Here is a 26,384-nt window from a genome sequence, read left to right as displayed (position 1 = left end):
CGTCGAATTCGCGTTAGTGGATAACCGGCTATCTATAACGCCATAAATGGGAACTCCTTGGATAAATGCCATGAAGGCAGTCCCGTCCACTTACCATCTCGGCGTCAAATTTCCAACACCAACTGGAACAGCGGTAATCTGGGGAAGCCAAAAACAGTCGCGACTCTGCTTCCTAGCGAACATAAACTTCGCAGCAATCGGAACGCCCAGCAGCTAACCCGAAGCGAACCAAGAAGAACCTGAGTACCTCCGAGAACTCAGCAAAAAGCAACTCGGATTTATCCGAAACAGGCCACAACTCAGGATACTGGAAAAATCCTCGAGTCCGTCGCGAAAAAACGGATGATCCAACTCCCGACGCGACGCCGACTTAGCTGAAACAGTCAAGGCGCCAGAAATCATGGAGTAATAACAACCGTGATAGAAGCAGAACTACGAGATGGCTTGATCCTCGCAAGAGGTACGTAGGCAGCTCGTCGCAACCCGACGAGTTCAGCTATCCCCTCGCAAAAAAGGGGGGGGGGAGATGGGAACGGATATCCTTGGTACTCCCGCAAAAACACTTTTCGCATGTAGTCTACATTATAAATGATAAATCCTTTTGATTCAAATGCTTACACAACGCATAAACATTAAGGAAAACAAAAATCATATCTTTGGGAAGCGAGACGTCGTTAGTTCCCAAAAGGTCTCGATTCTCCATTTTCCTCCAAACAGTCCATTCGCGACTCTAAAAACTCCACTAAAACAGTCCATCCGCGACTCTAAAAACCATTTCGTCGATTGGCCCCGACGGAAAAATACAGAAACGTTTCACTCAATCAAATTCGTAGTCCGGCTTCTAACGAGTCCTTTTGCATCCGACAAGGATATCATAGCGCGCTATACAAAAAATCCAAATTTTGGTTAGCTCTTCGTAAAGGAAGTAGCTCGACTCGTACCCAAACGAATCATATAAGCCGATAAGCACTTCGCAGATTCTAGAACGGTACGAGTCAGGTCAAAATCGCAAACAAGCAAAACGAAAGCCGATTTGTCATCGCACAGCTTCAGTCCGAAAGTAGACCTAGGTCTTGCCCTAAACCGGCCTTGCTGGTATCTAAACATCTCATAGGCATAAGTATCCAGAATACGAGATCCCAAAATTTGCCTCTTATCGCTTACAAACCTAACGATCACTACGAAGTGGCCTACGGACCTAGCGACAAAAAAAAGAGATTGAATGCGAAGTGACTACGCGTATTCAAACCCTCAACACTTGACGAAAGTATAAATCAAAACGCATAGTTCATAAAAGGCATTTATAACAGGGATTCGAAAGCCACCAACGGCCGATCCCGAAAAACATAAAGTCACGCGACCTCCTAGGAGTCGCGACACATACATACAAACGGCCACAGTTGGCCTATCATAAATTATAATCAAATGCATAGCAGTCGGTTAGAGATATTCCGAACGAAGAATCGGGCTGGTCGACCTCCTCACCCCCGTCGCCTGCGTTTGAACCCTCGCCTACATCCGCCGTATCCTCCGAGACTTGGATAGGATTCCACAGTTCTCGAATTCTCCCTTCAATCGGAGGAACAAAGGATTCGGCGCTAGCACATATCCTCATCGAGCCATCCATCGTGGCAAGTTCGCCGGAAAGAGAGAAGTCCTCACGCTGCATCTTGCTGAGGGTACCGACCGAACCACGGCACTCACGAAATCACCTACAAGTCCTGAGCCTCTTTTGTACGCTTCGAACTCAGTAGAAAAAATTTCGGCCCTTCGGTTCATCTCGGCGGCAGCTCTTCTCCGTCCGCTCCTTTCCGCACGAGCGAGGGCTCGAGCCTGGACCTTGGCTTGCCGGCGATTTTGCTCCTCCACCTCCAGCCGATACTTAGCAAATTCCCTTTCCGTTTCCTCCGCTTTGAAACGGGCCAGCCGGGCAGTGCGGAAACTCCCATCGATCGATGCATTCCACACTCTCACGGCCTGCAAAGAAGCCGAGGTCAAATAAAAAGAAAAGTGGAGTTACTCAAGTTTCAAAAACAAACCTCGTTGACCAAGCGAGCACCCTCCGCAGTCACCTTGTCCCTTTCCTCGTTGTCTAAAGACTCGTCACGGGAAAACGCCGGAGGGATTTCGTCAAAGAAGTCACCCGGGGGAGGAACATCCCGATTCTCTGAGGTAAAGCCAGGATCATATCTCGGCGGCGCGCCATCTCCCGACGAAGTCTCGAAAGCGATCCCTTTATCTTTACGAGGTCTCCGCCTCTGCCTCAAAGGGGCAAAAACGTAGGACCTATCGTTCACACAGGGACGTGTACCACCTCGCGATCGGTGAAGCGCGACCGCCCCTCGAATCCGGTCAAGAGTAAAGGAGTTCCAGGAACAAGGCCTCGACCTAAAAAGATCCCTCCTGACCGAAAGATCGGAAGGAACATGCGCGAGACACCTGTTCTCTAAAAAAAAAAAAAAAACAAACACGTTCGGTATTCGCCTTTCGGATTATAAGAGAGGGGATGCGACAATCTTACCTCGCTGGTACAACCAGTCTGTCGGGAATAGATGGAGAAAGCCTTCCTCGACAGACTCTCCGTCTATCCTCACAAAAAAGAAACGATCGACATAATCCTTGGCGTGCGAGGTGACTCCATTGATTACCGAAAAGTTGGTCCTCGCCTTCATGGAGTAAACTCCATTGATGCTCGTCGCCTTGGAGTTCCATAACCCTTCGAAATCGGCAGGGCTAAGGTCTATCCCTAACTCGTAACTCAAAATCACAACGCCGAGCCAGCTCTCCAAAGCTGACACATTCAGCTGGCTGATTGCGGTTCCGAAACGGTCGAGGGCCTGAACAATGACCCCAGGGATTGGGAACCACAGTCGACATTGCGTCAAGAACGCCTCGTAACAAGTAAAGTAACCTTCCGGAGGATGCTCCGAACTCTCATTCCCGCAGGGAATGCGAAACACAACTCCCTCCGGAACCCCGTAAAACTCTCGAAGAGTTTCGAGATATTCGGGGGATACTTCGCTCGGTGAGTTAACTTCTCCACGCGCCCTCAGAGGTCGCCGGGGAATCGGGATCACGGGAAGGGGAGCATCAGTGCCAAAGACAGCGTCGCAGTACGCGTTCCTGTTGATCTCTGAAACCTCGGGCTTCGGATTTTCTTCCTCAGCGTGAAAACTATCCGAAGACGAGTGAGACTGCCTCCTTGAGAATTTCGATCTTGAAGTCATTCTTTTCTTAAAAAGTAGAGAGAGAATTTGCAAGAGAGAGATTAGCTTGAGATTCTTGGGTGAAGTAAGAATGGTAAAAAATTCACAAGTACTTATAGACAAAAAAAAATTTACTATTCACCCCGACCTTCGATACGATTTCGTCTCCATTCTTTCCTCATGAACCATACCGCAAGCTAGGATCTCCAAACCCTACGATTCCTAGCTAGCTGGGGGGCTAACTGTTGGGGTCAAAATCGGTCAAGACGAAATCGATGTCCGAAAATCTCGGAAAAATATGAAAGATGTAAAAGCAACCTCGAGAGACTAATTGTTAATCGAGAAACCTTAAGAAAAAATTAAGTTCGAGATTCATCGTCTCGAAATCAACTGCTAGAAACATTTTCTACACAAGGAAAAAACCTACGGAAAACTAAAAACGCAAAGAACACGAACGCGCCGAAGGAACCGAGCAGCCAACACCGGATGTGGCCGTGGCCGCCGGGCGGCTAGCCCCGTGCTGGCCGTGGCCGCCGGCGGCTAGCGCCCGTGCTGGCCGTGGCCGCCGGGCGGCTAGCCCCGTGCTGGCCGTGGCCGCCGGCGGTTAGCGCCCGTGCTGGCCGTGGCCGCCGGGCGGCTAGCCCCGTGCTGGCCGTGGCCGCCGGCGGCTAGCGCCCGTGCTGGCCGTGGCCGCCGGGCGGCTAGCCCCGTGCTGGCCGTGGCCGCCGGCGGCTAGCGCCCGTGCTGGCCGTGGCTGCCGGGCGGCTAGCCCCGTGCTGGCCGTGGCCGCCGGCGGCTAGCGCCCGTGCTGGCCGTGGTCGCCGGGCGGCTAGCCCCGTGCTCGCTCGGGTCGTCAGGACGGCTAGTCTTCGTGCATAAGTTCCAAGCCTCCGGGTCGCCAGAAATCCGTGTTTCACGACTTTCCGAGTCCTTATAAATAAAACTCCTTTTTCTGTTCCGGGATTTCTGAAAACCCCTAAGACGTCAACGGATAGGAAGACTTCGTATAAAACGGTGATGGTTATCGTACAACACCATTCATCTCAGCAATGGATCGAAGATCTTCCGAAAGACTCGACATCCAAGTAGGAGCATCCTTTCAGAGAAATCGTAGAAAAACAGCGGAAGCCCGGAATGCGGCCCGAAAGGGACCAACTCCGATCGGACGACCAGTTTACGATTTTCTAAAAGGATAGATACGACGGTTTACAATTATCTTCGCATGACAAGATAAATGATAAACTTCCGAAAAGATAAATGTCAACTTTCCGAAAAGATAAATGTCAACTTTCCTGATAAACACGAAAGCCGACGAAAATGGAAAAAGTCCAGCCCACGGCAGACTCAGCCCACCAAGGATAGACCGTCATATGGGAGTATATAAGCAATGCTAGGAGCAGAGGAAGGGGGATCCGAAATCAGAAGAAAGAAACCACCCCAGAGCAATTTAGAACTTAGGCGCTTATTTCCTTTTTTAGCGAGCTGCGACTCAACTAGGTTAGATCTAGGTTCTAAGACTAGCGACGATCAACAGCTCTCGTGGCCGAGATCTCGACCTGTTGTCCAAACGTTCTCCGCAGATTCGGAAATAAGATTCTTTCTTTTTGCTCTATTCATTTTACGCATTTATTCTCGAATTAGACTTGTTTTAACTTTGTCGTGCGTGGCCCAGCAGATAGCCGGGATCCTCGGGGAAAACTAGGTCAACTTAGTTTTCCTACGTTTTAACTTAACTAAAATCGACAGTGCGAATTTCGGTTCCCACATCTGTTCTACACGCATCATTCGATCCACCTATACTGGAAGCTTACAGCTATTGTGAGACAGCTAAGGAGTTGTGGGACACTCTCAAGAAGGTGTATGGCAATACATCAAACCTTAGCCGAGTGTTTGAGGTGAAGCATGCCATTAATCACTTGATTCAAGAAGACATGGAGTTCACTAAGCACTTGGGAAGGTTTAGATCACTATGGTCTGAACTAGAGATGCTGAGGCCGAGCACAACTGATGCTGATGAGCTAAACAAGAGAAGGGAGCAAGACAAAGTCTTTGGCTTGCTACTTACATTGAACCCGGTCTACAATGGCTTGGTAATGAAGTTGTTAAGAGAATATAACCTCCCGGATCTTGAAGAAGTGTGTGCTCGGATTCAAAAGGAACAAGGTTCCATAGGGCTGTTCAGCAAGAAGAATGAGCTATCATTGGCAAATCAAGCCACACAAGGAGAGCTAGGAGAAGCTGCTCAAGCAAACAAAGCTGCGCATGGAAAGTATGAGGAGAGGAAGTTCAATGGAAACTGTGATCACTGCAAGAAGCAAGGCCATAAGAAGAGTCAGTGTTGGATTCTCCATCCACACATGAAGCCAGCCAAGTTCTTGAAGGATCGCGAGGCAAGAGAAAGGGCAAACATGTCTGATGGTTCAAGTGGTGGACCAAGTGCAGCAAGTACTAGCAAGAACCATGAGATGATGGAGGGGCGAGACAGTGGTGATGGCAAGTCTCTAGTGGCTTACTCGGGCACTCCTACCATCCGCAACAACCATGAGCAAGAGTACCTCAAGAAATCTGACCTTGATGCTCTCATAAAGCTTTTCAAGGATCATGGTAACTTTGGTAACACTCTTGAGTACTCTTTTGGTGCTAGGTTGATAGAATCTCCTATGGAGATCATGAGCATTGATAGGATGCATCCGAGTGTAAAAGAAATGCATAATCATCCTAGGTTTGCTAGTATTGCTAAGACTGATCATGCATTGAAACCATCTAGTATCCTTGCCCTTATTGCTAGTTCTCATGCTGCTAAGCCCTTGATAGTTGATTCTGGTGCATCTCATCATATGATTAGTGATACTAAGTTGATCAAGGACATTCTCCCATATAGTGGTCATGTGATGATAGCAAATGGTGATAGGATTCCTATTAAAGGAATAGGAAGTCTCAAGCTGTTTGATAAAGAGTCTAAAGCTCTTTATATGCCTGATTTCACTTCAAATTTATTATCTGTCAAGAGATGTGCTACTGATTTACAATGCAATGTGATCTTTAGCCCTGATGATGTGAAGTTTCAGGATATTAAAAGCAGCAAGTTGATTGGAAAAGGAGTGACCAAGGGTGATTTGTATTTGCTTGAAGATCTTGCTCCTGTTTCCAACTTTAGCTGCTCGTTTACCTCTTTTCCCACTTCTAGTTTGAGTAAAAATGCATTGTGGCATTCTAGACTAGGACACCCTCATAATAAGGCTTTTAAACTGATGTTGCCAGGTGTTTCTTTTGAGAATAATGATTGTGAAGCTTGTATTTTGGGCAAGCATTGTAAAACTGTGTTTTCAAACTCTTCTACTGTTTATGAGAACTGCTTTGATCTTATTCACTCTGATGTTTGGACCTCTCCTTGCTTGTCGAGAGATAACTATAGGTATTATGTCACTTTCATTGATGAAAAATCCAAATACACCTGGCTAACACTTATTCCAACCAAAGATAGGGTTCTTGATGCATTTAAAAAATTTCAAGCTTATGTAACTAACCAATATCATGCCAAGATAAAGATTTTCAGGTCTGATAATGGAGGAGAGTACACTAGCAATGCATTCAAGCAACATCTAGCACAGCATGGGATCTTGCATCAAACGAGTTGTCCATACACTCCACAGCAAAATGGAGTTGCTGAAAGGAAGAATAGACATCTCATGGAGGTAGCAAGAACAATGATTCTTCAGTCTAGAGTTCCTAAGAGGTTCTGGAGTGATGCTGTGACTACAGCTTGTTACTTGATCAACCGAACCCCTACTTTGGTGCTGCAAGGGAAAGCTCCTTTTGAGGTATTGAACAAGTACAAGCCTTCTTTGGAGCATATGAGAGTGTTTGGTTGCCTTTGTTATGTGATGGTGCCTGGAGAGATGAGAAACAAACTTGAAGCTAGGAGTGTGAAGGCTATGTTTATTGGGTATTCCTCAAGTCAAAAGGGGTACAAGTGTTATGATTCTGACACAAGAAGAGTGTTAGTATCAAGAGAAGTCAAGTTCATAGAAGAAAGAGGTTACTATGAGGAGCAGAATCAGGAAGATTTGAAGGATCTTACCTCGGATAGAGCTTCTACATTGAGAACCATCTTGGAGGGTCTTGGAATCAATATGACCCAGGATCAGAGTATGGGATCAGCATCAAGAGAGCAAGGAGTGCCTGGTCCGAGTCAACATAGTCCCCACCTTGATCATGTGGGGGGGAATCAAACCAGAGAGAGTTCAGCAAGCGAAACCAGAGATAGCTCAAGTGGAGAGGAAAGCACTGGTTCCCATGATCAAGGTGGTTCTCATGATCAAAGTGTGGAACCAAGTGATCAGCATGGTGGAGCTGAAGAGAGTCAGCTTGAAGAAAGTGGAGATGCACAAGAGAGTTCACCTCAGCATGGAGATCAAGTACCATTGCAAGAGCAGGAACCATAACAAATCTTGAGAAGGAGCACACGAGTTAAGAGGGATGCTTCCAACTGGGTAAACACGAGAGTGTACTACAATGCCCAGGCTGTGGAGCATCCTTCCTAAGCTGTGTGTTCTTTTGCTCACTTCCCGGAAGAACATTGTGCATTTCAAGTAAGCTTGGATGAGAGCTATGTACCAAGAAGCTTTGAGGAAGCATAGCTTTGAGGAAGCTATGCTGATACAAGAATGGAGAGACTCAGTCAATGCCGAGGCTGATGCCATGATCAAGAATGACACATGGTATGAGAGTTCCTTACCTAAAGGGAAGAGAGCTGTATCAAGTAAATGGATCTTCACTATCAAGTATCTTCCAAATGGAAAGATAGACAGGCGCAAGACAAGATTGGTGGCAAGAGGATTTACTCAAACCTATGGAGAAGATTACATTGATACATTTGCTCCAGTGGCTAAACTCCATACAATCCGAGTGGTTCTTTCATTGGCAGTGAATCTAGAGTGGGATCTATGGCAAATGGATGTAAAGAATGCTTTTCTACAAGGAGAACTTGAAGATGAAGTGTATATGTTGCCACCACCTGGTCTTGGGCATCTATTGAAGAAGGGAAATGTTTTGAGACTGAAGAAAGCAATCTATGGTCTCAAGCAATCTCCTAGAGCTTGGTACCACAAGCTGAGCACAACCTTGAATGGTAGAGGGTTCAGGAAGTCAGAACTTGATCATACTCTTTTTACATTGGTCACCCCCTCAGGTATCATTGTAATCCTTGTGTATGTTGATGATATTATCATCACTGGTTCTGATAAAACAGGTATCAAGGAAACTAAGGAGTATCTCAAGTCTGTCTTTGATATCAAAGATTTAGGAGAGATGAAATACTTCCTTGGTATTGAGTTGTGCAGGGCCAAGGAAGGATTGTTTATCTCTCAAAGGAAATATACACTTTATCTTTTGAAAGATGGAGGTGCATATGGAGGCAAAGTGGCTAAAATGCCTATGGAGGATGGGTACAAGGTCCCACGTGAGGGGGAGATTGAAGATAGCAAGCTCTTCCATGATCCAAAGCTTTATAGAAAGCTTGTTGGTAAGTTAATCTATTTAACCATCACTCAGCCTGACATTTGTTTTGCTGTGAATCAGGTAAGCCAGCATATGCAAGCTCCAAAGGAACACCATTGGAGAATGGTAGAGAGATTGCTAATGTACCTGAATGGGACTCAAGGTCTTGGTGTATGGATGGGTTGCAACAAGAGTACAGAAGTGGTGGGCTATTGTGATGCTGATTGGGCAGGAGATAGAGCTGATAGAAGATCAACCACTGGCTATTGTACTTTCATTGGTGGGAACTTGGTTACTTGGAAGAGTAAGAAGCAGAAGGTGGTCTCATGTTCTAGTGCAGAAGCCGAGTATAGAGCCATGCTGAAGCTAACCAATGAGCTTGTTTGGATCAAGGGAATTCTGAAGCATTTAGAGATTGATCAAGCTATACCAATGACTATGCATTGTGATAACCAAGCGGCTATTCACATTGCATCCAACTCAGTGTTCCATGAGAGGACCAAGCATATAGAGGTCGATTGTCATAAGGTTAGGTAGATGATTGTACTTGGAGTGATCTTACCATGTTACACTAGAAGTGAAGATCAGTTGGCCGATGTGTTCACCAAGGCTGCAAGGCAGAAGACAATGGAGTCCATCCATATCAGGTTGGGACTCATTGATTTGAGCAAGAGGAGCTGATCCCCTTAAGCTATGAGGTTTTCACTCTTTTTCCCTCATCAAGGTTTTGTCCCAATGGGTTTTCCTTGGTGAGGTTTTTAATGAGGAAGATCTCATGGCTTTCCAAGCTTGACTTGTTTCATATGGTCAAGCTTGAGGGGGAGTGTTGAGATGAGAGGTTGATATGAAGGTTAGAAGATACTTGGGTAAAGAGAGAAGGTTAAGAGAAGAATTGGGAGAGTATGGGAATGGGAGTGTCCGTACAACATGTACGGACAAGTGTACGGACCAGACTCGACCATCATCACTTCAGATCATCTTTGGACACATTTGGAGAATGTGCAAAGTTAGGGTGACCGTACAAGAAAAGTTACCACAGTAAGAAATGAAGTTACCGCAGTAACATTGAAAGAAGGTGAAATGTGTATGCGGAGAAGTGATAGAGTGTGTGGTTAGCTAAGACTTCAAGAGAAGAAGAAGGTTAGATGGTTTGAACATATGACCATTATGTCAAGACTAAGCAGCGCCTTGACAGGCTGGTTAAAGCTGGAAAGGCAAGAAGAGCATCTGGTCAAGATGCTAAGAGCATCAAGCGTGTGATTACTCTGGTCCGCTCATTCAAATTAGGCGCTCCTCTTCTCCTTGACTCCACATGCTTAGCATAGTAGATTACCTTAACCCTTATGTCGAAACTCTTGTATTCCCTCTTCCTATATATTGTAACTCTATCTCATTAATAAAGTTTGTGCAGTTTAGACTCTTTCTCTCTAGACTTTACTATTGAATCTACAAATCTCTCTAGTCTTCATAGCCTTTAGTCTCTTAATCTCTTCTCAATCTCTTTATCACTCAGATTAATCTAAAATATTAGGTTCATCCTGGTTTGATAAGAATCATGAAGATAATGGCATATGTGTTGAGATGAAGTGGTAATAAGAGAAGAGAAGAAGTGTTGAGCATATTTGGAGTTGGCACTATTACAGTAACTTTTAGTTACCACAGTAAATAAGAAGTTACTGTAATAGTGAAAGGTGAAAAGAAGTTACACGGGCAAGTGAGAAGAGATGGCAAGTGGTTTGGTTTGGAAGAGAGTCTTAGCACAGTGATCAGACCGTTGCACACTAAAGGGAAGGAAGAGGCGCGCCACTCCAGCTTTGGACAGGCTGTAAAGGTCCAAAGCATGTGTGCTATCTCAGCCATTCATTTCAAACCGAGCCAGCCTGCCTTGTTGACCTCACATGCTTTGCATAGTAGTTTGTCTAGGTTCATTGCGCAAACCATTGATCTCTCTCTTACTATATATTTGTAATCTCACCACATTAATAAGATTAAGCAAATTATGTCTCTTTTCTCTCTAGTCTTGGTTACTATTCACTATTAAATCTAAGAACATTTCTTGACACTTTAGTCTCTTAATCTCTTTCAATCTCCTTTAATCTTCATTAACACTCAGATTATACAAAATAATATGGTATCAGAGCCAGGTTGAAAGAAATCTGAGTTCGTTTGGTCTCTTTGGTGATTCCTTGTGAAGATCCAAAGAGAAGTGTTCTTGAGGTTTGAAGATCAAGTCGGGTTTGAGCTCAAGTTTGTTCCTTTGTGGTGTGAGGAGTTTCTTTGCACAAGTTTGGTTCGGGAAAGCTTAGTAGAAGGTTGTGGATTCAAGTCTGGTTGGTGAGAAGCGGTTTCAAGATCTACAACACAAGTTCAAGTAAGATACAAGACAAAAGGTTTCATCTTGCGACATAGAGAGTGGGATGAACAACAACAACATGAAGATTGCGGTTTGTTTCAAGGGAACAAACTATTTGGTGTGGTCTCGGATGGTGAGAACCACTGTTGGGTGTAAGGGACTTTGGGAGCATATCATACCAGGAGTAGCTCCAAAGTCAAAGCTTATTACACAAGGAGAAGATGGAGAAGAAGCTCCGGATGAAGCCATGGAGAAATGGGAGCAAGAAGACATGCTGGTGATGTCTGTTCTACACGCATCATTCGATCCACCTATACTGGAAGCTTACAGCTATTGTGAGACAGCTAAGGAGTTGTGGGACACTCTCAAGAAGGTGTATGGCAATACATCAAACCTTAGCCGAGTGTTTGAGGTGAAGCATGCCATCAATCACTTGATTCAAGAAGACATGGAGTTCACTAAGCACTTGGGAAGGTTTTAATCACTATGGTCTGAACTAGAGATGCTGAGGCCGAGCACAACTGATGCTGATGAGCTAAACAAAAGAAGGGAGCAAGACAAAGTCTTTGGCTTGCTACTTACATTGAACCCGGTCTACAATGGCTTGGTAATGAAGTTGTTAAGAGAAGATAACCTCCCGGATCTTGAAGAAGTGTGTGCTCGGATTCAAAAGGAACAAGGTTCCATAGGGCTGTTCAGCAAGAAGAATGAGCTATCATTGGCAAATCAAGCCACACAAGGAGAGCTAGGAGAAGCTGCTCAAGCAAACAAAGCTGCGCATGGAAAGTATGAGGAGAGGAAGTTCAATGGAAACTGTGATCACTGCAAGAAGCAAGGCCATAAGAAGAGTCAGTGTTGGATTCTCCATCCACACATGAAGCCAGCCAAGTTCTTGAAGGATCGCGAGGCAAGAGAAAGGGCAAACATGTCTGATGGTTCAAGTGGTGGACCAAGTGCAGCAAGTACTAGCAAGAACCATGAGATGATGGAGGGGCGAGACAGTGGTGATGGCAAGTCTCTAGTGGCTTACTCGGGCACTCCTACCATCCGCAACAACCATGAGCAAGAGTACCTCAAGAAATCTGACCTTGATGCTCTCATAAAGCTTTTCAAGGATCATGGTAACTTTGGTAACACTCTTGAGTACTCTTTTGGTGCTAGGTTGATAGAATCTCCTATGGAGATCATGAGCATTGATAGGATGCATCCGAGTGTAAAAGAAATGCATAATCATCCTAGGTTTGCTAGTATTGCTAAGACTGATCATGCATTGAAACCATCTAGTATCCTTGCCCTTATTGCTAGTTCTCATGCTGCTAAGCCCTTGATAGTTGATTCTGGTGCATCTCATCATATGATTAGTGATACTAAGTTGATCAAGGACATTCTCCCATATAGTGGTCATGTGATGATAGCAAATGGTGATAGGATTCCTATTAAAGGAATAGGAAGTCTCAAGCTGTTTGATAAAGAGTCTAAAGCTCTTTATATGCCTGATTTCACTTCAAATTTATTATCTGTAAAGAGATGTGCTACTGATTTACAATGCAATGTGATCTTTAGCCCTGATGATGTGAAGTTTCAGGATATTAAAAGCAGCAAGTTGATTGGAAAAGGAGTGACCAAGGGTGATTTGTATTTGCTTGAAGATCTTGCTCCTGTTTCCAACTTTAGCTGCTCGTTTACCTCTTTTCCCACTTCTAGTTTGAGTAAAAAAGCATTGTGGCATTCTAGACTAGGACACCCTCATAATAAGGCTTTTAAACTGATGTTGCTAGGTGTTTCTTTTGAGAATAATGATTGTGAAGCTTGTATTTTGGGCAAGCATTGTAAAACTGTGTTTTCAAACTCTTCTACTGTTTATGAGAACTGCTTTGATCTTATTCACTCTGATGTTTGGACCTCTCCTTGCTTGTCTAGAGATAACTATAGGTATTATGTCACTTTCATTGATGAAAAATCCAAATACACCTGGCTAACACTTATTCCAACCAAAGATAGGGTTCTTGATGCATTTAAAAATTTTCAAGCTTATGTAACTAACCAATATCATGCCAAGATAAAGATTTTCAGGTCTGATAATGGAGGAGAGTACACTAGCAATGTGTTAGAACCGAGTTCGGTCGAAACTAGTAAAGAGAAGACGAAGAACTCGTCTGTGGGTCTAACAAAGACGTTTTATAGATGAAGATATAAGGAGCTGGTTACAGAGTAAGTGTAAAGAGAAAGACAAAGCGGAGCTCGAAGAGCTAGCCGGGAAACGATACAAGATAGCGGATAGAGAGGAGTAAAACCCTAGATCTAGCCGCCTTGTGAGTGTGTCAAAGTGTGGATCCCCTCTTCGTTCCCCCTTCTCTCCTTCTTTATAGTAATCCTTGCAGTTCGCCCTACTAAGAGCGTCGTTGATGGGCTTTAGTCGGTCGTGTGGCTTGATACGTTATTGGGCCTAAGAGATGCCGCGAGACGCTCCTGGTCGGCTGGTCTTGGCGATTAGGGACGTCTCGTGATCCGATATTCGTTTAACCCGCGCTGTAATGGGCCGTATTCTGCTGTTTGATGGGCCTTGTTGGGAGGTGCCAATCCGTCCCCCTACAGTAAGTCCCCCCCAGTCCTTTGACGAGTAAAGTCTTTCTTGTCAATGGACTGAAGTATATCAGGTTCAGTAAATAGGGGGATATGAGCATCGCGGACGTTCCCTGCTCGTCAGAGGTATGCTCTTGTGAAGACCTTTCTTCGAAGATGATGTTGGTCGCCAAAACGGGTCCTTTCCCAGTGTGGCGATTTTACTCGCCAAGGAGGAGCGTACGAAGCGGATCTACTCGCCAACCTGGAGCCATCATCTGATGCTCCGTTGAAGACGAGTTTGCTCGCCAAGGCGTGGTCTTCCGGATCAGGCTTCTGCTCACTGGGGTGATTTTGTTGAGGAAGGAATGTTTACTTGCTCAGTCGAAGCGGCTCGTTACTCGATTGTGATCGTGAGTTGCTTGTTGTCTATGCTGGCGAGTGTCGGAGATTCGTCACATCAAATAACGATGATAGAGAGACGTTCCAACAACATCATTATGGGCTAGCAGGTTATCGTGAGGAGCTCCTCCCGAAAGCGATTCTGGTCGCCAAAGCGAGTCCGTCGAGTGGGAGGACCAGAGTTCCCCCCGAAAGCGATTCTGGTCGCCAAAGCGAACCCGTCAAGCGAGGCGACATAGCTCGCCAAGCATCTCCTTCCCACTCCTTTGGGCGGTTCTGTTCGCCAAAGGCAAAGTTGTGGTGATGACGAGTCTTACACATTGAAGAGCTTCTCCAAAGACGACTCTGCTCGCTAAGGGTAAAAACGTATGGGTGGTTTCTCCAATGATTACCACGTATCTGGAAGCGAAGGTTCGGGGGTGATCCTGCTCGCCTAACGAGCTTGAATTGTGACGTCAGCGAAGCTTACACTTTTCGCGGAGAGTTCTCTCCGAAAGCGATGTTGGTCGCCCAAAAACGGATCTTTCAAACGAGGCGACGTAACTCGCCAAGCACCTCTTCCAACTCCGTTTGGGTGGTTCTGTTCGCCAAAGGCGAAGCGTAGGGGTGGTTTTTCCGAAGCTCGCTGTGGATCCTAAAGTAAACCGGGACAAGGTCGATTCCGGTCTTGTTCAATTAAACCGGTTTTATGCTTCACCGGTTTTGTTCGATTGAACCGGTTCATGCTCTGCCGGTTTTGTTGGATTGGACCGGCGAGAAATGGAAGAGTCGTCGGACGAGACCTCCGGGCTTTGAGGCCCATTTAGGCGCTTCTAGGCCCTTTTAGGTGTAATTATTACACTTCGAGAAACGTGTCTTAGTTTTTGCTATAAATAGGCACACTTCTCTGGTGGTGGCCAACTTCTCTGCATTCTTTTCAGGTAGTTTTTCTCTCCCTTCTCTCTAGATTTGCTTTCTCTCTCTAAGTCCGCCGTAGGGATTTGGTTGGTTTTTTTTTTGTGTTCCTTCGTCGCGAGTCATGCCGCCGAAGGATCGGCTGTCCCGGGAGGAGAAAGGGAAGGCTGTCGCCTCTAGCGGCCCCTCCGATGATGATGTAACGGCGAACGGCAGTCCCTTGGACGAGTTCAGCTTACTCCATCGCGACGCGATGAGGGACACCGATAATATGTCCCTTGCTCAGAGGCTCCTAGTCGCCGATGCGGATCGATTGTTTCGCGAGGAGTGGAGCGATCCCGTCGTCGTTCGTGAAGATGCGAATCCGGATCGAGAGGGGACTAGTGTAGATCGGGAGAATCCAGTTAGCGGTGGGCCGAGTAAATCGCGTCCCCCGAGGAAGAGAAAACTCGTTCAGTCGCGGCTCGTCCGAGAATGGCGTCCCGACTTGCAGGATTGTAGGCCGTGGTGTTATCACGATGGAGGATCGGTTGAAGAACTCCCGGCGCTTCCTCCCGAGGCACTTCGTGATCCGTACATCGAGGGACAAAATTGGGAGAAGATAGTGGCGACTTGCTCTACCCACAGCAGTGTTAGGAAGTTGTTGCAAGAAAGTGGGGGAATTGGAGTAACATATGTTATTCCTTCGAGTCAGCAGAGGCCGTGGTCTCCTCCTGTCGGCTATCACTGCCTCTTTGAATCTTACTTCCAAGAAGACACGAAGTTATGGTTCCCTGTCCCGCGGTTGGTGACTTCCTATGCGTTTCGTCGCGACGTTGCTATGTCTCAGCTTGTGAATGGATCGTACCGGATCGCTGTTGCTCTGATGATGATCGCCGCTGAGGTTAATATTTCACTTAGTGTGCGGACGTTCGAAAAATTGACTTCAGTGAGGGTTCTGCAACCTGGGTTGTTCTCGCTGAGGATGCGCTCTAGTTATAATATCCTGACGGGTCATCCAAACAAGACGAAACGTTGGCGACGTTCTTACTTTTACGTTAAATCAGACGAATTTGCTTTTGCGGAGCCGCCGAAGGAAGACTTTCGCGTGCTTTGGAACCGTAGACTTGGTAGATAGCGATTTGCGCACTGAGACCTACACTTTCCTCGCATTCTAACCCTTTTCTCTTTTTTGTTTGTTTTGCAGTCCGTCATCCCAACACGATTGCATACCCTGAGAATTTCTTCGAGGACGCACAAGTTCTTGCGACGCTGAGTCACCGACGTTGGCCTGACCTTAGTCGCGAGTGGGACCGTCGCTTTCAAGATCGAGTCCTAAGAGGTAGTTTCTCATCTCCCTGTTTGCTTAGGCTAAGAACAAGTTTGATGTTTTTTCTCTTTTTCTATAGAGGCTCGTTGGTTGTCTGACCAAGCTCCGATCGTTGTTCCGAAGAGGAGACGCCTGTTGTTATTTACGAGGAAACAACAAGGACTTCTTAACAGAGCTAGAAAGATGAACGGCGTGGCGGATTTGAGTGCTCTCCTGAAGGGCAAGCTGGAACTTTTGGCGGCGAGGCAGAACGTCTCGTCTGAAGGGAACCCATCGAATGTGCAGCTGTCCGACCCTCCGGCGGAGGCGTCAGAGCCTTCAAAGAAGAAGAAAGGGAAGAAATCTGGAAAGAAGAGATCCCGCAGTGAAGTTTCTGATACGAGTAAGTCGGCTGAACCCCTGAACGGTCCCCTGGATGACCCCTCCGACTGCACAGTTCATGAGGAACCCTTAAGAAAAAAGAAGAAGGGGACGAGTCCTAACGTTGAAGGTTCTCACGGCACTGAGAGGACTGATACAATCCCGATTGACACCGTAGGGTCTCCTCTAGCTGATCGTCAAGAAGAGGCGAGCGAGAAGTTTGCGGGAAATGACGTCGCAAGTCGCCAGGAGAGGGATCACCCCCAGGATGCTATCGCTGAGATTCCAGAGTCGTCGAAAGAGATTTCTTCGAAAAAGAAGAAGAAGAAAACCGTTGAAAAGCAGCCTGGCGTCTCGATGAGTGCTCCGTCTGCAGGTGGTTCCGCAGGGAGAGACCCTTCGTTTAGGAGGGTTACGCCGGACTTCCGGGATCGAGTGAGCTTCTCGTACGATGAGAAGACTCCTCTTATCTTTAATCCTCCAAAGTGCGCTGAACTGACGAGTCAAATCAAGGGCTCACCGTCCTGCTTCCCTCCGGTTGGCGAGCTCGCCTTCAAGGAGCTTTATGCTGAGGCCGCGTGCGCCACCAAGAGGGTAACGAGACTTTTTACATATCTATTTTAGTGTGCTATCGTCCCGATCTTTTCTATTTGTGTTACTCAAAGTATGAATTTGCTCATTGATGCAGAGCGAGGCCAGTATGAACGTTATGGTTGCGGCTTACGAGGGCGAGCTGAGACGCACGGTAATTCAATTGTCCACGGCCGAGAAGCTTGCCAGGGCGCGCGACGCTGCGATCGATCGTGTAAGGGGGGAACTGAAAGAGGCCCAAGATAAAGCCCTTGAGGAGAAAGAGATACTTCGCGGGCAATTCGAGAAGTTGGAGGAGATGCTGAAGTCTTCTCAGTCTACGAGGAAGAAGTTGAGGGAGGAGAACGCTGCCTTGAAAGAGAGAATGGCGTCTCTGGAGGAGGAGCGTACCGCGGAGGGCAAGAGGCTTCGGGATTCCCGGATTTGTGAAGTAACTCAGGAGAGGATCAGGGTTCTAAGCGCTATGATAACCAAAGCCAACATTCGCTTCAACAACATACGAGACCGCGAGTCCCGCCGTGGTGAGTTCGACATTGTTCGGAACCTTCACGGGCAGGCAATGGGTACAAAGAATTTCCTTGAGATGATTCTGAACAGCGGCGCTCAACTCACTCAGGAACACGTTGATATGTTTGCTGAGCAGGAGAGGCAGTATTCTGACGCAGTCACTCGACTCAGAGTGGAACCTATTCCGGAGACGGATCTCTCGCTTTCTCCCTTGATCCTTCCGTCTCAGTATGTTGATGAAGACGCTTTAGCGTCACTTGATTTGTTCGGATCGAACATGAGCGCGATCAACGCAGAGACTGTGGCTTGTCTTCAACGCTCCGACCATGGGGTCGATCTTCTGGTGGCGACCACCGACGGTACTGATCAGTCGGGGAAGGTTCCGCCGCTCCTGGAGGAGTCTGCATTGCCCGAAACTAACTTGGAGGATGACCCCGCACTCCTAATTTCCGACGGGTCGTCAAGCGAAGAAGAAGGCGAGGGGAAGAGTTAGGGGAAACGACGAAGGTTACAGAGGCTGCTGCTTGCGCTGAATCTTCCAAGGCAAAGGATGCGACTGCTTTGGGTGCGCGTCCTGAAGATCGCGAGGCATAGTTTCCCTTGTGTGTTGTATTTTATTTACTTTTTCCCATTAGGGACCTTTGTTGTTGTAACGTAGTTTGAACTCTCTGCATTCGGATGTTGTTTCCTTGTTTTCCTTCGGAACTAATTGCGGAGTTTTGGCCGCTATTTTCCCGGTTTGGGATTTAAACCTTCATCCTTATTTCGGCTGGTCAATCCTTTACCAGGTGGTAATTGAGGCAAGGAACTGGAGTTTAATCATCGAGTAACTCGCTGAAGACAGGAAGCTTCGCTGGGGACGATTCTACTCGCTGAAGGGAGGGGACTTCTCTGGAGGCGAATCTGCTCGCCAAAAAGGCTTCTCCTAATCATAATTTTGCTCGCTGAAGCGATGTTCCCACTCAGATTGCGATTTTGCTCGCTGAAGCAATGTTCCCACTCAAGTTACGATTTTGCTCGCTGAAGCAATGTTCCCACTCAAGTTGCTAGTGATGGTGATTTGGTTTTGTTATAGCTGCGCCGGTGAGGGCTGCCTACGTACTTCCTAAGAAGATCAAGCCATTCGTAGTTCGATGGGATCGAGTAAGAGTGACGCTGACGGTGCACTTACTCGATGATTTTTTTTTTTTTTTTTTTTTTTTTTTTGGTTATAGCTGCACCGGAAGGCGCACTTACTGAACTATGTGGTTTGAAGTGTGAAATTATGGAGAGTATCGCTTTAGATGCATGGAATTCCAGGCACGCGGAACTGCTTCACCGGTTGACGTTTCCAGGCGATAGACTCCAGGTTTGATCACTTGTGTGATTTTGTATGGCCCTTCCCAATTAGTTCCAAGCTTGCCAGCCTTCCACTCTCTAGTGTTCTCGAAGACTTTTCGAAGAACGAGATCACCTTGTTCAAGAGGGCGCGACTTGACCTTCTTATTATAGTAGCTCTCGATTTGATGTTGGTAGTTCTGGATTCGGAGCAGAGCTTGATCGCGGCGTTCTTCGATTGCGTCAAGTGCGTCGAGGAGCATACTTTGATTGAGCTCAACGTGTTGAGGCATTCGAGATCTTCGGAGACTAGTTACATTAACTTCGGCGGGAGCCATTGCTTCAACGCCGTAGGCCATGGAGAATGGAGTGCACTTAGTCGCGGAACGAGGCGTGGTGCGGTGAGACCAAAGGACACCGTCTAGCTCGTCGGCCCAGCAGCCTTTTTTCAAATCTAGTCGTTTCTTTAAGCCGTCGATGATCGTACGGTTGGATGACTCTGCCTGGCCGTTACTCTGCGGGTATCACGGCGTTGCGGTATTCAAACGGATTCTCCATTTGTCGCAGAAATCGCGAAACTGATGCGAGATGAACTGTGATCCGTTGTCTGTCACGATCTCGTAAGGAAAACCGTGACGACAAATAATGTTGCGCCAGACGAATTTCTGAACTTCATTGTCGGTGACGTTGGCGAAGGCTTCCGCTTCGATCCATTTGGTGAAATAATCAGTCAGGACGAGAACGAAACGCTTGCCTCGTGAATTCGGCATGGGCCCGATGATATCCATTGCCCAACGCATAAACGGATCGTGGGTGCGTGTCTTTGGCATTTATCACAGCGTTTGGCGTAGGATTCGCAGTCTGTGTTTAGTGTGGGCCAGTAGAAACCTTGGCTTCGAACTTTAAGTGCTAGAGCTCGTCCTCCGGAATGATTACCCGCCGCGCCTTCGTGATTTTCAGCCATGACCAGTCGCGTTTCGTCGCCTGAAATGCATTTCAGGAGGACCTTGTTGGCGTTCCAACGGTGTAGTTCGCCCTCGATGACGACGTAATGGGCACTGCGTGCCTTCAGTCTTCGCGCTAGCCACTTATCATCTGGAAGGTTGCCGTGTGCTAAGTAGTTGATCAAATCGGTACGCCAATCGGGGGTTTCGTCTGATGAGGGATCGACGTTCATATCGGCTGTAACAGCTACCGCAGAGACAGAGGAGGTACTCGCGCTTTGTGCCGTTATGCTGGGGCTCTCGATCCGATGAATGGGAATTGTCCGCATGATCTGATCGTGTAGCTTGCTCCCAAGGGCTGCTAGAGCATCAGCGCAGACGTTCTCTCCTCTCGGGACTTTGGTGAGTTCGAAAAATTCGAAGTCTTTCGTGAGGTCCTGAACAAGCTTGAGATAGGCGTCCATTCTTGCATTGTGAGCATCGTACTCGCTGTTATATTGACTGGCGACGAGCTGAGAGTCGCAGTAGGCACTGAGGCGTTTGGCTCTTGCAAGGAGAGATTCGTACTCAGCCTCGTTGTTGGAAGCGGGAAAGCCGAAGCTAAAAGACTGTCTTATCAGTTCGCCGGTTGGGGATTGAAGCTGAACGCCGGCGCCGGATCCTTTATTGGTTGAGGAGCCGTCGACGTGCAGAATCCAATTGCGAGATGACACGGCCAGATCCTGCTCGAGTTCGGGTGTGAGTTCGATCAGGAAGTCAGCGAGGACCTGGGACTTGGCTGCTGTTCGGTTCTTGTATACGATGTCATGCTCGCTGAGCTCCATCGCCCATTTCGTTAGCCGCCGAGAGTGGTTGGCGTTCTGCATGATTGTTCGGAGGGGCTGATTGGAGAGAACTTCAATTGTGTGAGACTGAAAGTACGGGCGGAGTTTCCTCGCTGAGTGTACCACTGCAAGCGCCATTTTCTCGAGGGTGGGATAGCGGGTTTCAGCTTCGGTCATGCGTTTGCTCGTGTAGAAGATCGGTTTTTGCTCCCCCCGATCTTCGCGTATGAGCACGCTGCTGACGGCGATAGGTGTGACGGCAATATAGAGGGTGAGAATGTCACCTGCTTCTGGTTTCGAGAGTGCTGGAGGAGTAGTCAGATATCGCTTAAGTTGGCCAAAGGCCTCCTCGCATTTGTCGTCCCAGATGAATCGTTTGTTTCCTCGCAACAATTCAAAGAAGGGAAGACACTTATCGGTAGATCGCGAGATGAACCTGTTGAGCGCTGCTATTCGGCCAGTGAGGCGTTGCACTTCTTGGCTGTTCTTAGGGCTTGGGAGATCGAGGATCGCCGATATCTGTTTGGGATTAGCTTCAATACCTCTCTGAGTGACGATATATCCGAGAAATTCGCCGGACATAACGCCGAACGTGCATTTAGCCGGGTTCAGTTTCATGCCGTACTCGTTGAGTGTTGTTAAGCAGTCTTTGAGGTGCGTGAGGTGATCCTCGGCTCGGAGTGACTTGACCAGCATGTCGTCGATGTAGACTTCCATCGTCGAGCCTAGCTTGTCAGCGAACATGCGGTTGACAAGGCGCTGGTAGGTGGCTCCCGCGTTTTTAAGACCGAAGGGCATTACCTTGTAGCAGTAGGTTCCTCGATCTGTTATGAACGCCGTCTTCTCGCGGTCGTCGGGATGCATCATTATCTGGTTGTATCCAGAGAATGCGTCCATGAACGTCAAGAGGGCGTTTCCGGCAGTCGATTCGACTAAACGGTCGATGTGTGGGAGGGGGAAACTATCTTTTGGGCAAGCCTTGTTCAGATCCGTGAAGTCGACGCAGACTCGCCACTTTCCGTTTTTCTTTTTGACGACGACAGGGTTAGCTAACCAGTCGGGGTACTTGACTTCCATGATTGAGTCGGCGGTGAGCAGGCGGTCCACCTCGTCGTTGACTGCCTTTGTTCGTTCGGGTCCTAGTTTCTGGCGCTTTTGGCGGATAGGCTTGAAGGTGGGATCAACGTTTAACTCATGAGAGGTAATTGCTGGATCGATCCCTTTCATGTCGGATGTAGTCCAGGCGAAGGTGGAGACGTTCTGACGGAGAAACTCGGTGAGTTGCTGCCGCATATCTTCCGGCAGGGATGCTCCGATGCGGATCACTTTGCTATGGTCAGCAACGTCGAGGGATATGTCGATAACTTCCTCTTGCTGGGGAAACGCCTTCTGTAAGGGGTTTGAGACGGTGTTAACATGCGAGGTTTGTCGCTGAAGTTTTATGGTTGCGATTAACAGATCTCTAGCGGCTTGCTGATCGCCCCGCAGCGTTCGGATTTTGCCGTCTGGTCCCGGGAACTTGACGCACTGATGGTAAGTCGATGGGATCGCTTGCATCGAATGCAGCCAAGGGGTGCCTAGGATCGCGTTATAGGGGGCTTTAGAGTCGACGACCGAGAACTTCACGGTTCGTGTTGTGCCACATGCGTATACTGGAAGGCGGATTGTGCCGATCATGGCTTCGGAGGATCCGTTGAAGCCTGTAAGGAGCGGGATGACGGTTTCATACTTCCCGTATCGACGCCCATCTTGTCGAGTGTGTCTCGGAAGATCAGATCGACAGAGCTGCCAGTGTCGATGAGGATTTTGGTGACCTGACAGTCGCCGATTCCGAGTTCGACGAGAAGGGGTCGTTGTGTGGCATGTGGATGCCAAGGGCGTCGTCAGGCGAGAAAGTGATTTGATGGTCGTTCTCGGGTTTCGTCGGCCACTTACGCGAGGAAGTTGCCTGGCGACGGTAGTCTTTAATGGACCTGACAGAATCGCTGCAGGGTGGGGATCCTCCCATAATAACATTGATGACGGTGTCTTTGTCTTGGTTGGGATGCTGAGTTCTAGAGACGTTGAGCTTTTGTCGAAGGTCGGAGTACAGGGGGCGATCGAGCTGGCTTTGCAAATCTGGTTTCCTGGAATTGAGCTTTTCTCGCAGATCCGCGGGGCGGGACTTCACGGGACTTGGTTTATTTAGTCGGCGAGTCTTTGAGGAGTTGATCTTCTCGCGGAGATCGGGGACGTCTGTCGCAGATTTCTCCTTCCGCTTGAGGATGTTCCGTAGATCGCCAAGTGATGGGCGGCTCAGCTGAGCGCGCAGGTCTGGAGGAGAAACTTGTTCAGGTTCGTCGCTTGGAGATTCCAGTTGCGTTAGGACGACGTTGATGCGTCTTCTCGCTCTCGGAAGTTCATGATCGCCCGTGCCTTTGGCGGGTCTTGTGAAGACAGTCTCGACTCGCCGCCGGTTTCTCGGCGCTTCCTCGTCGCTAGACGAGTTATCCTTTTCCGGGGATGCTGGAGCTGCTTCTTCGGGCGTTGCACGTCTCTCTTGCTGAGGGGCTTTGCCTTGCGACTTGCTGGTTTTCCTGTCTTTGTTCTTGCTCCAGCTCGCCGGTCCTCGGGCCCTAGGTTTCGGGGGTTCGATTTCGAGTTTTCCGTTCTCGACAGAGGAGAGGAATTGCTCGAAGAGCGTCTTACATTCTCTGGTATTATGCGACTTAGCGTTGTGGTAATCGCACCACTTCTCGGCTCCCGGAGGCCGAGAACTCACTGCTGCTGAGGAATCCGGCGGTTTTTCCGTCGGTTTCGCGGTTGTAAACGTTCCATCCTTTCTCGCGCACAACAGTCGTTGACGCCGGGGAGCTCTCTTCGTCAACAGCGTACACGAAATTCTTCTTTTGGGCTGCTCGGTCGCCTGATGAGTGTTGTCGTGGCTCATGTCGACTATCCGCGTTCTTTGTGCCGGTTTTGTCGGCTGTTGCAGCTTTAGACGCGTTCAGCTTGCCTATCAGGGCCTTTGTATCCTCTTCCATGCGGATAAAGTTATGGGAGCGCGCGATGGCGTCCGAAAGAGACGTCGTGGGGTTCCTGTAGAGGTCATCGCGGAAAACCGAGTGGACATACAACGTGTTTTTAAGCGCGGCGACCGCGACGCTGTCGGGTAAGACAACCTTCGAGACTATGGCTTTGAACTTCTCCATGAAGTTGCGCAGGCTTTGGTCTTTTCCTTGGGCAAGGTTGAAGAGGTCAGATACCGTCGCGTCTTCTTGAGTGAACATGATGTAGTTCTTCAGGAAAGCGGACGACAGGTCGTGGAAATCTCTAATAGAGTTCTCAGCGAGGCCCGTGAACCAAGTAAGGGCCGGTCCTTTCAAGCTTTCAACAAAAAGTTGACAGTAGCCGGCGTCGCGTTCTTCGTCGGAGAAGTTTGCACGGCGTACTGCGATGTTGAAAGACGTGATGTGAGTCGTCGGGTCGGTGAGACCTTCGTACGTCGGTAGTCGGAGCTTCTCGATGTGTCGTAATCTGACGCCGGTTATCGCCGGGGAGAATGGTGTTCGGAGGGTGTTCGCCAGAACACGTTCTATCTGCGGCGCAGAGGTGGTGACACAGTGTATCTTGGAGTTGATGTCTAGGAGCGACTGTTTGAGTGCTGCTACTTCGCGAACCATCTGTAGATCTGGGTTCGCAGGGGTGAAAGGCGCGGCGTCCGGGTTCAGAGTACTGGGAGGAGCGCCGTGACTCGTCGGGTTAGCAGCTATGTCACTTACGAACAGTTGCCTGCGGATGGTGTCGGTGGCCGCGTCTGGAGCACCGGCGAGAGGAGCGAGTAGTGCTGCGATTGCGGCGATTTGCTCGGTAGCTTCTTTTTGGGCGGCGTCTTGTCGGGCAAAACGCTCCATGATGGTATCAACAAAGGCGGGGGCTATCGGGATAGCCGTGACTGGGGTTGGGCCCGGCGCGTCGTGCTCGTCGCCGGAAGTGGAACCTTCGGGGTTCTGACTCATCTTTGCTAACGTTACTTTGCTAGCCCCACGGTGGGCGCCAACTGTTAGAACCGAGTTCGGTCGAAACTAGTAAAGAGAAGACGAAGAACTCGTCTGTGGGTCTAACAAAGTAGTTTTATAGATGAAGATATAAGGAGCTGGTTACAGAGTAAGTGTAAAGAGAAAGACAAAGCGGAGCTCGAAGAGCTAGCCGGGAAACGATACAAGATAGCAGATAGAGAGGAGTAAAACCCTAGATCTAGCCGCCTTGTGATGTGTCAAAGTGTGGATCCCCTCTTCGTTCCCCCTTCTCTCCTTCTTTATAGTAATCCTTGCAGTTCGCCCTACTAAGAGCGTCGTTGATGGGCTTTAGTCGGTCGTGTGGCTTGATACGTTATTGGGCCTAAGAGATGCCGCGAGACGCTCCTGGTCGGCTGGTCTTGGCGATTAGGGACGTCTCGTGATCCGATATTCGTTTAACCCGCGCTGTAATGGGCCGTATTCTGCTGTTTGATGGGCCTTGTTGGGAGGTGCCAATCCGTCCCCCTACACAATGCATTCAAGCAACATCTAGCACAGCATGGGATCTTGCATCAAACGAGTTGTCCATACACTCCACAGCAAAATGGAGTTGCTAAAAGGAAGAATAGACATCTCATGGAGGTAGCAAGAACAATGATGCTTCAGTCTAGAGTTCCTAAGAGGTTCTGGAGTGATGTTGTGACTACAGCTTGTTACTTGATCAACCGAACCCCTACTTTGGTGCTGCAAGGGAAAGCTCCTTTTGAGGTATTGAACAAGTACAAGCCTTCTTTGGAGCATATGAGAGTGTTTGGTTGCCTTTGTTATGTGATGGTGCCTGGAGAGATGAGAAACAAACTTGAAGCTAGGAGTGTGAAGGCTATGTTTATTGGATATTCCTCAAGTCAAAAGGGGTACAAGTGTTATGATTCTGACACAAGAAGAGTGTTAGTATCAAAGAGAAGTCAAGTTCATAGAAGAAAGAGGTTACTATGAGGAGCAGAATCAGGAAGATTTGAAGGATCTTACCTCGGATAGAGCTTCTACATTGAGAACCATCTTGGAGGGTCTTGGAATCAATATGACCCAGGATCAGAGTATGGGATCAGCATCAAGAGAGCAAGGAGTGCCTGGTCCGAGTCAACATAGTCCCCACCTTGATCATGTGGGGGGGAATCAAACCAGAGAGAGTTCAGCAAGTGAAACCAGAGATAGCTCAAGTGGAGAGGAAAGCTCTGGTTCCCATGATCAAGGTGGTTCTCATGATCAAAGTGTGGAACCAAGTTATCAGCATGGTGGAGCTGAAGAGAGTCAGCTTGAAGAAAGTGGAGATGCACAAGAGAGTTCACCTCAGCATGGAGATCAAGTACCATTGCAAGAGCAGGAACCATAACAAATCTTGAGAAGGAGCACACGAGTTAAGAGGGATGCTTCCAACTGGGTAAACACGAGAGTGTACTACAATGCCCAGGCTGTGGAGCATCCTTCCTAAGCTGTGTGTTCTTTTGCTCACTTCCCGGAAGAACATTGTGCATTTCAAGTAAGCTTGGATGAGAGCTATGTACCAAGAAGCTTTGAGGAAGCTATGCTGATACAAGAATGGAGAGACTCAGTCAAT

The 26,384-nt window shown here is 48.1% G+C and overlaps 1 protein-coding gene across 1 annotated transcript; it reads right to left on the bottom strand.

The window, feature by feature from the left end:
* Positions 1-18,945: 18,945 nt before the first annotated feature.
* On the bottom strand, positions 18,946-22,445 carry LOC108834544 (uncharacterized). Its single transcript, XM_056997358.1, has 4 exons — positions 21,823-22,445; positions 19,902-21,729; positions 19,615-19,821; positions 18,946-19,515 (listed from the first exon to the last, which is right to left on the bottom strand). The coding sequence occupies exons 1-4, from the start codon at positions 22,443-22,445 to the stop codon at positions 18,946-18,948; spliced, it is 3,228 nt and encodes a 1,075-aa protein (XP_056853338.1).
* Between the last annotated feature and the right edge of the window lie 3,939 nt (positions 22,446-26,384).

The sequence above is a fragment of the Raphanus sativus genome, unplaced genomic scaffold (assembly GCF_000801105.2).
Source record: "Raphanus sativus cultivar WK10039 unplaced genomic scaffold, ASM80110v3 Scaffold0604, whole genome shotgun sequence".
In the NCBI taxonomy this organism is placed as follows: domain Eukaryota; kingdom Viridiplantae; phylum Streptophyta; class Magnoliopsida; order Brassicales; family Brassicaceae; genus Raphanus; species Raphanus sativus.
This window is presented reverse-complemented; position numbering and strand designations above follow the sequence as displayed.

Excerpts from the sequence above, each read along its gene's own strand:
- LOC108834544 (XM_056997358.1), bottom strand. The coding sequence starts at position 22,445 with ATGATCGGCACAATCCGCCTTCCAGTATACGCATGTGGCACAACACGA. Across the intron at positions 21,730-21,822 it reads GAAGTCAAGTACCCCGACTG|TTTCCCCCTCCCACACATCG; the intron begins GTTAGCTAACCC and ends CCCAAAAGATAG. Across the intron at positions 19,822-19,901 it reads GACGAGCTCTAGCACTTAAA|ACACGCACCCACGATCCGTT; the intron begins GTTCGAAGCCAA and ends TAAATGCCAAAG.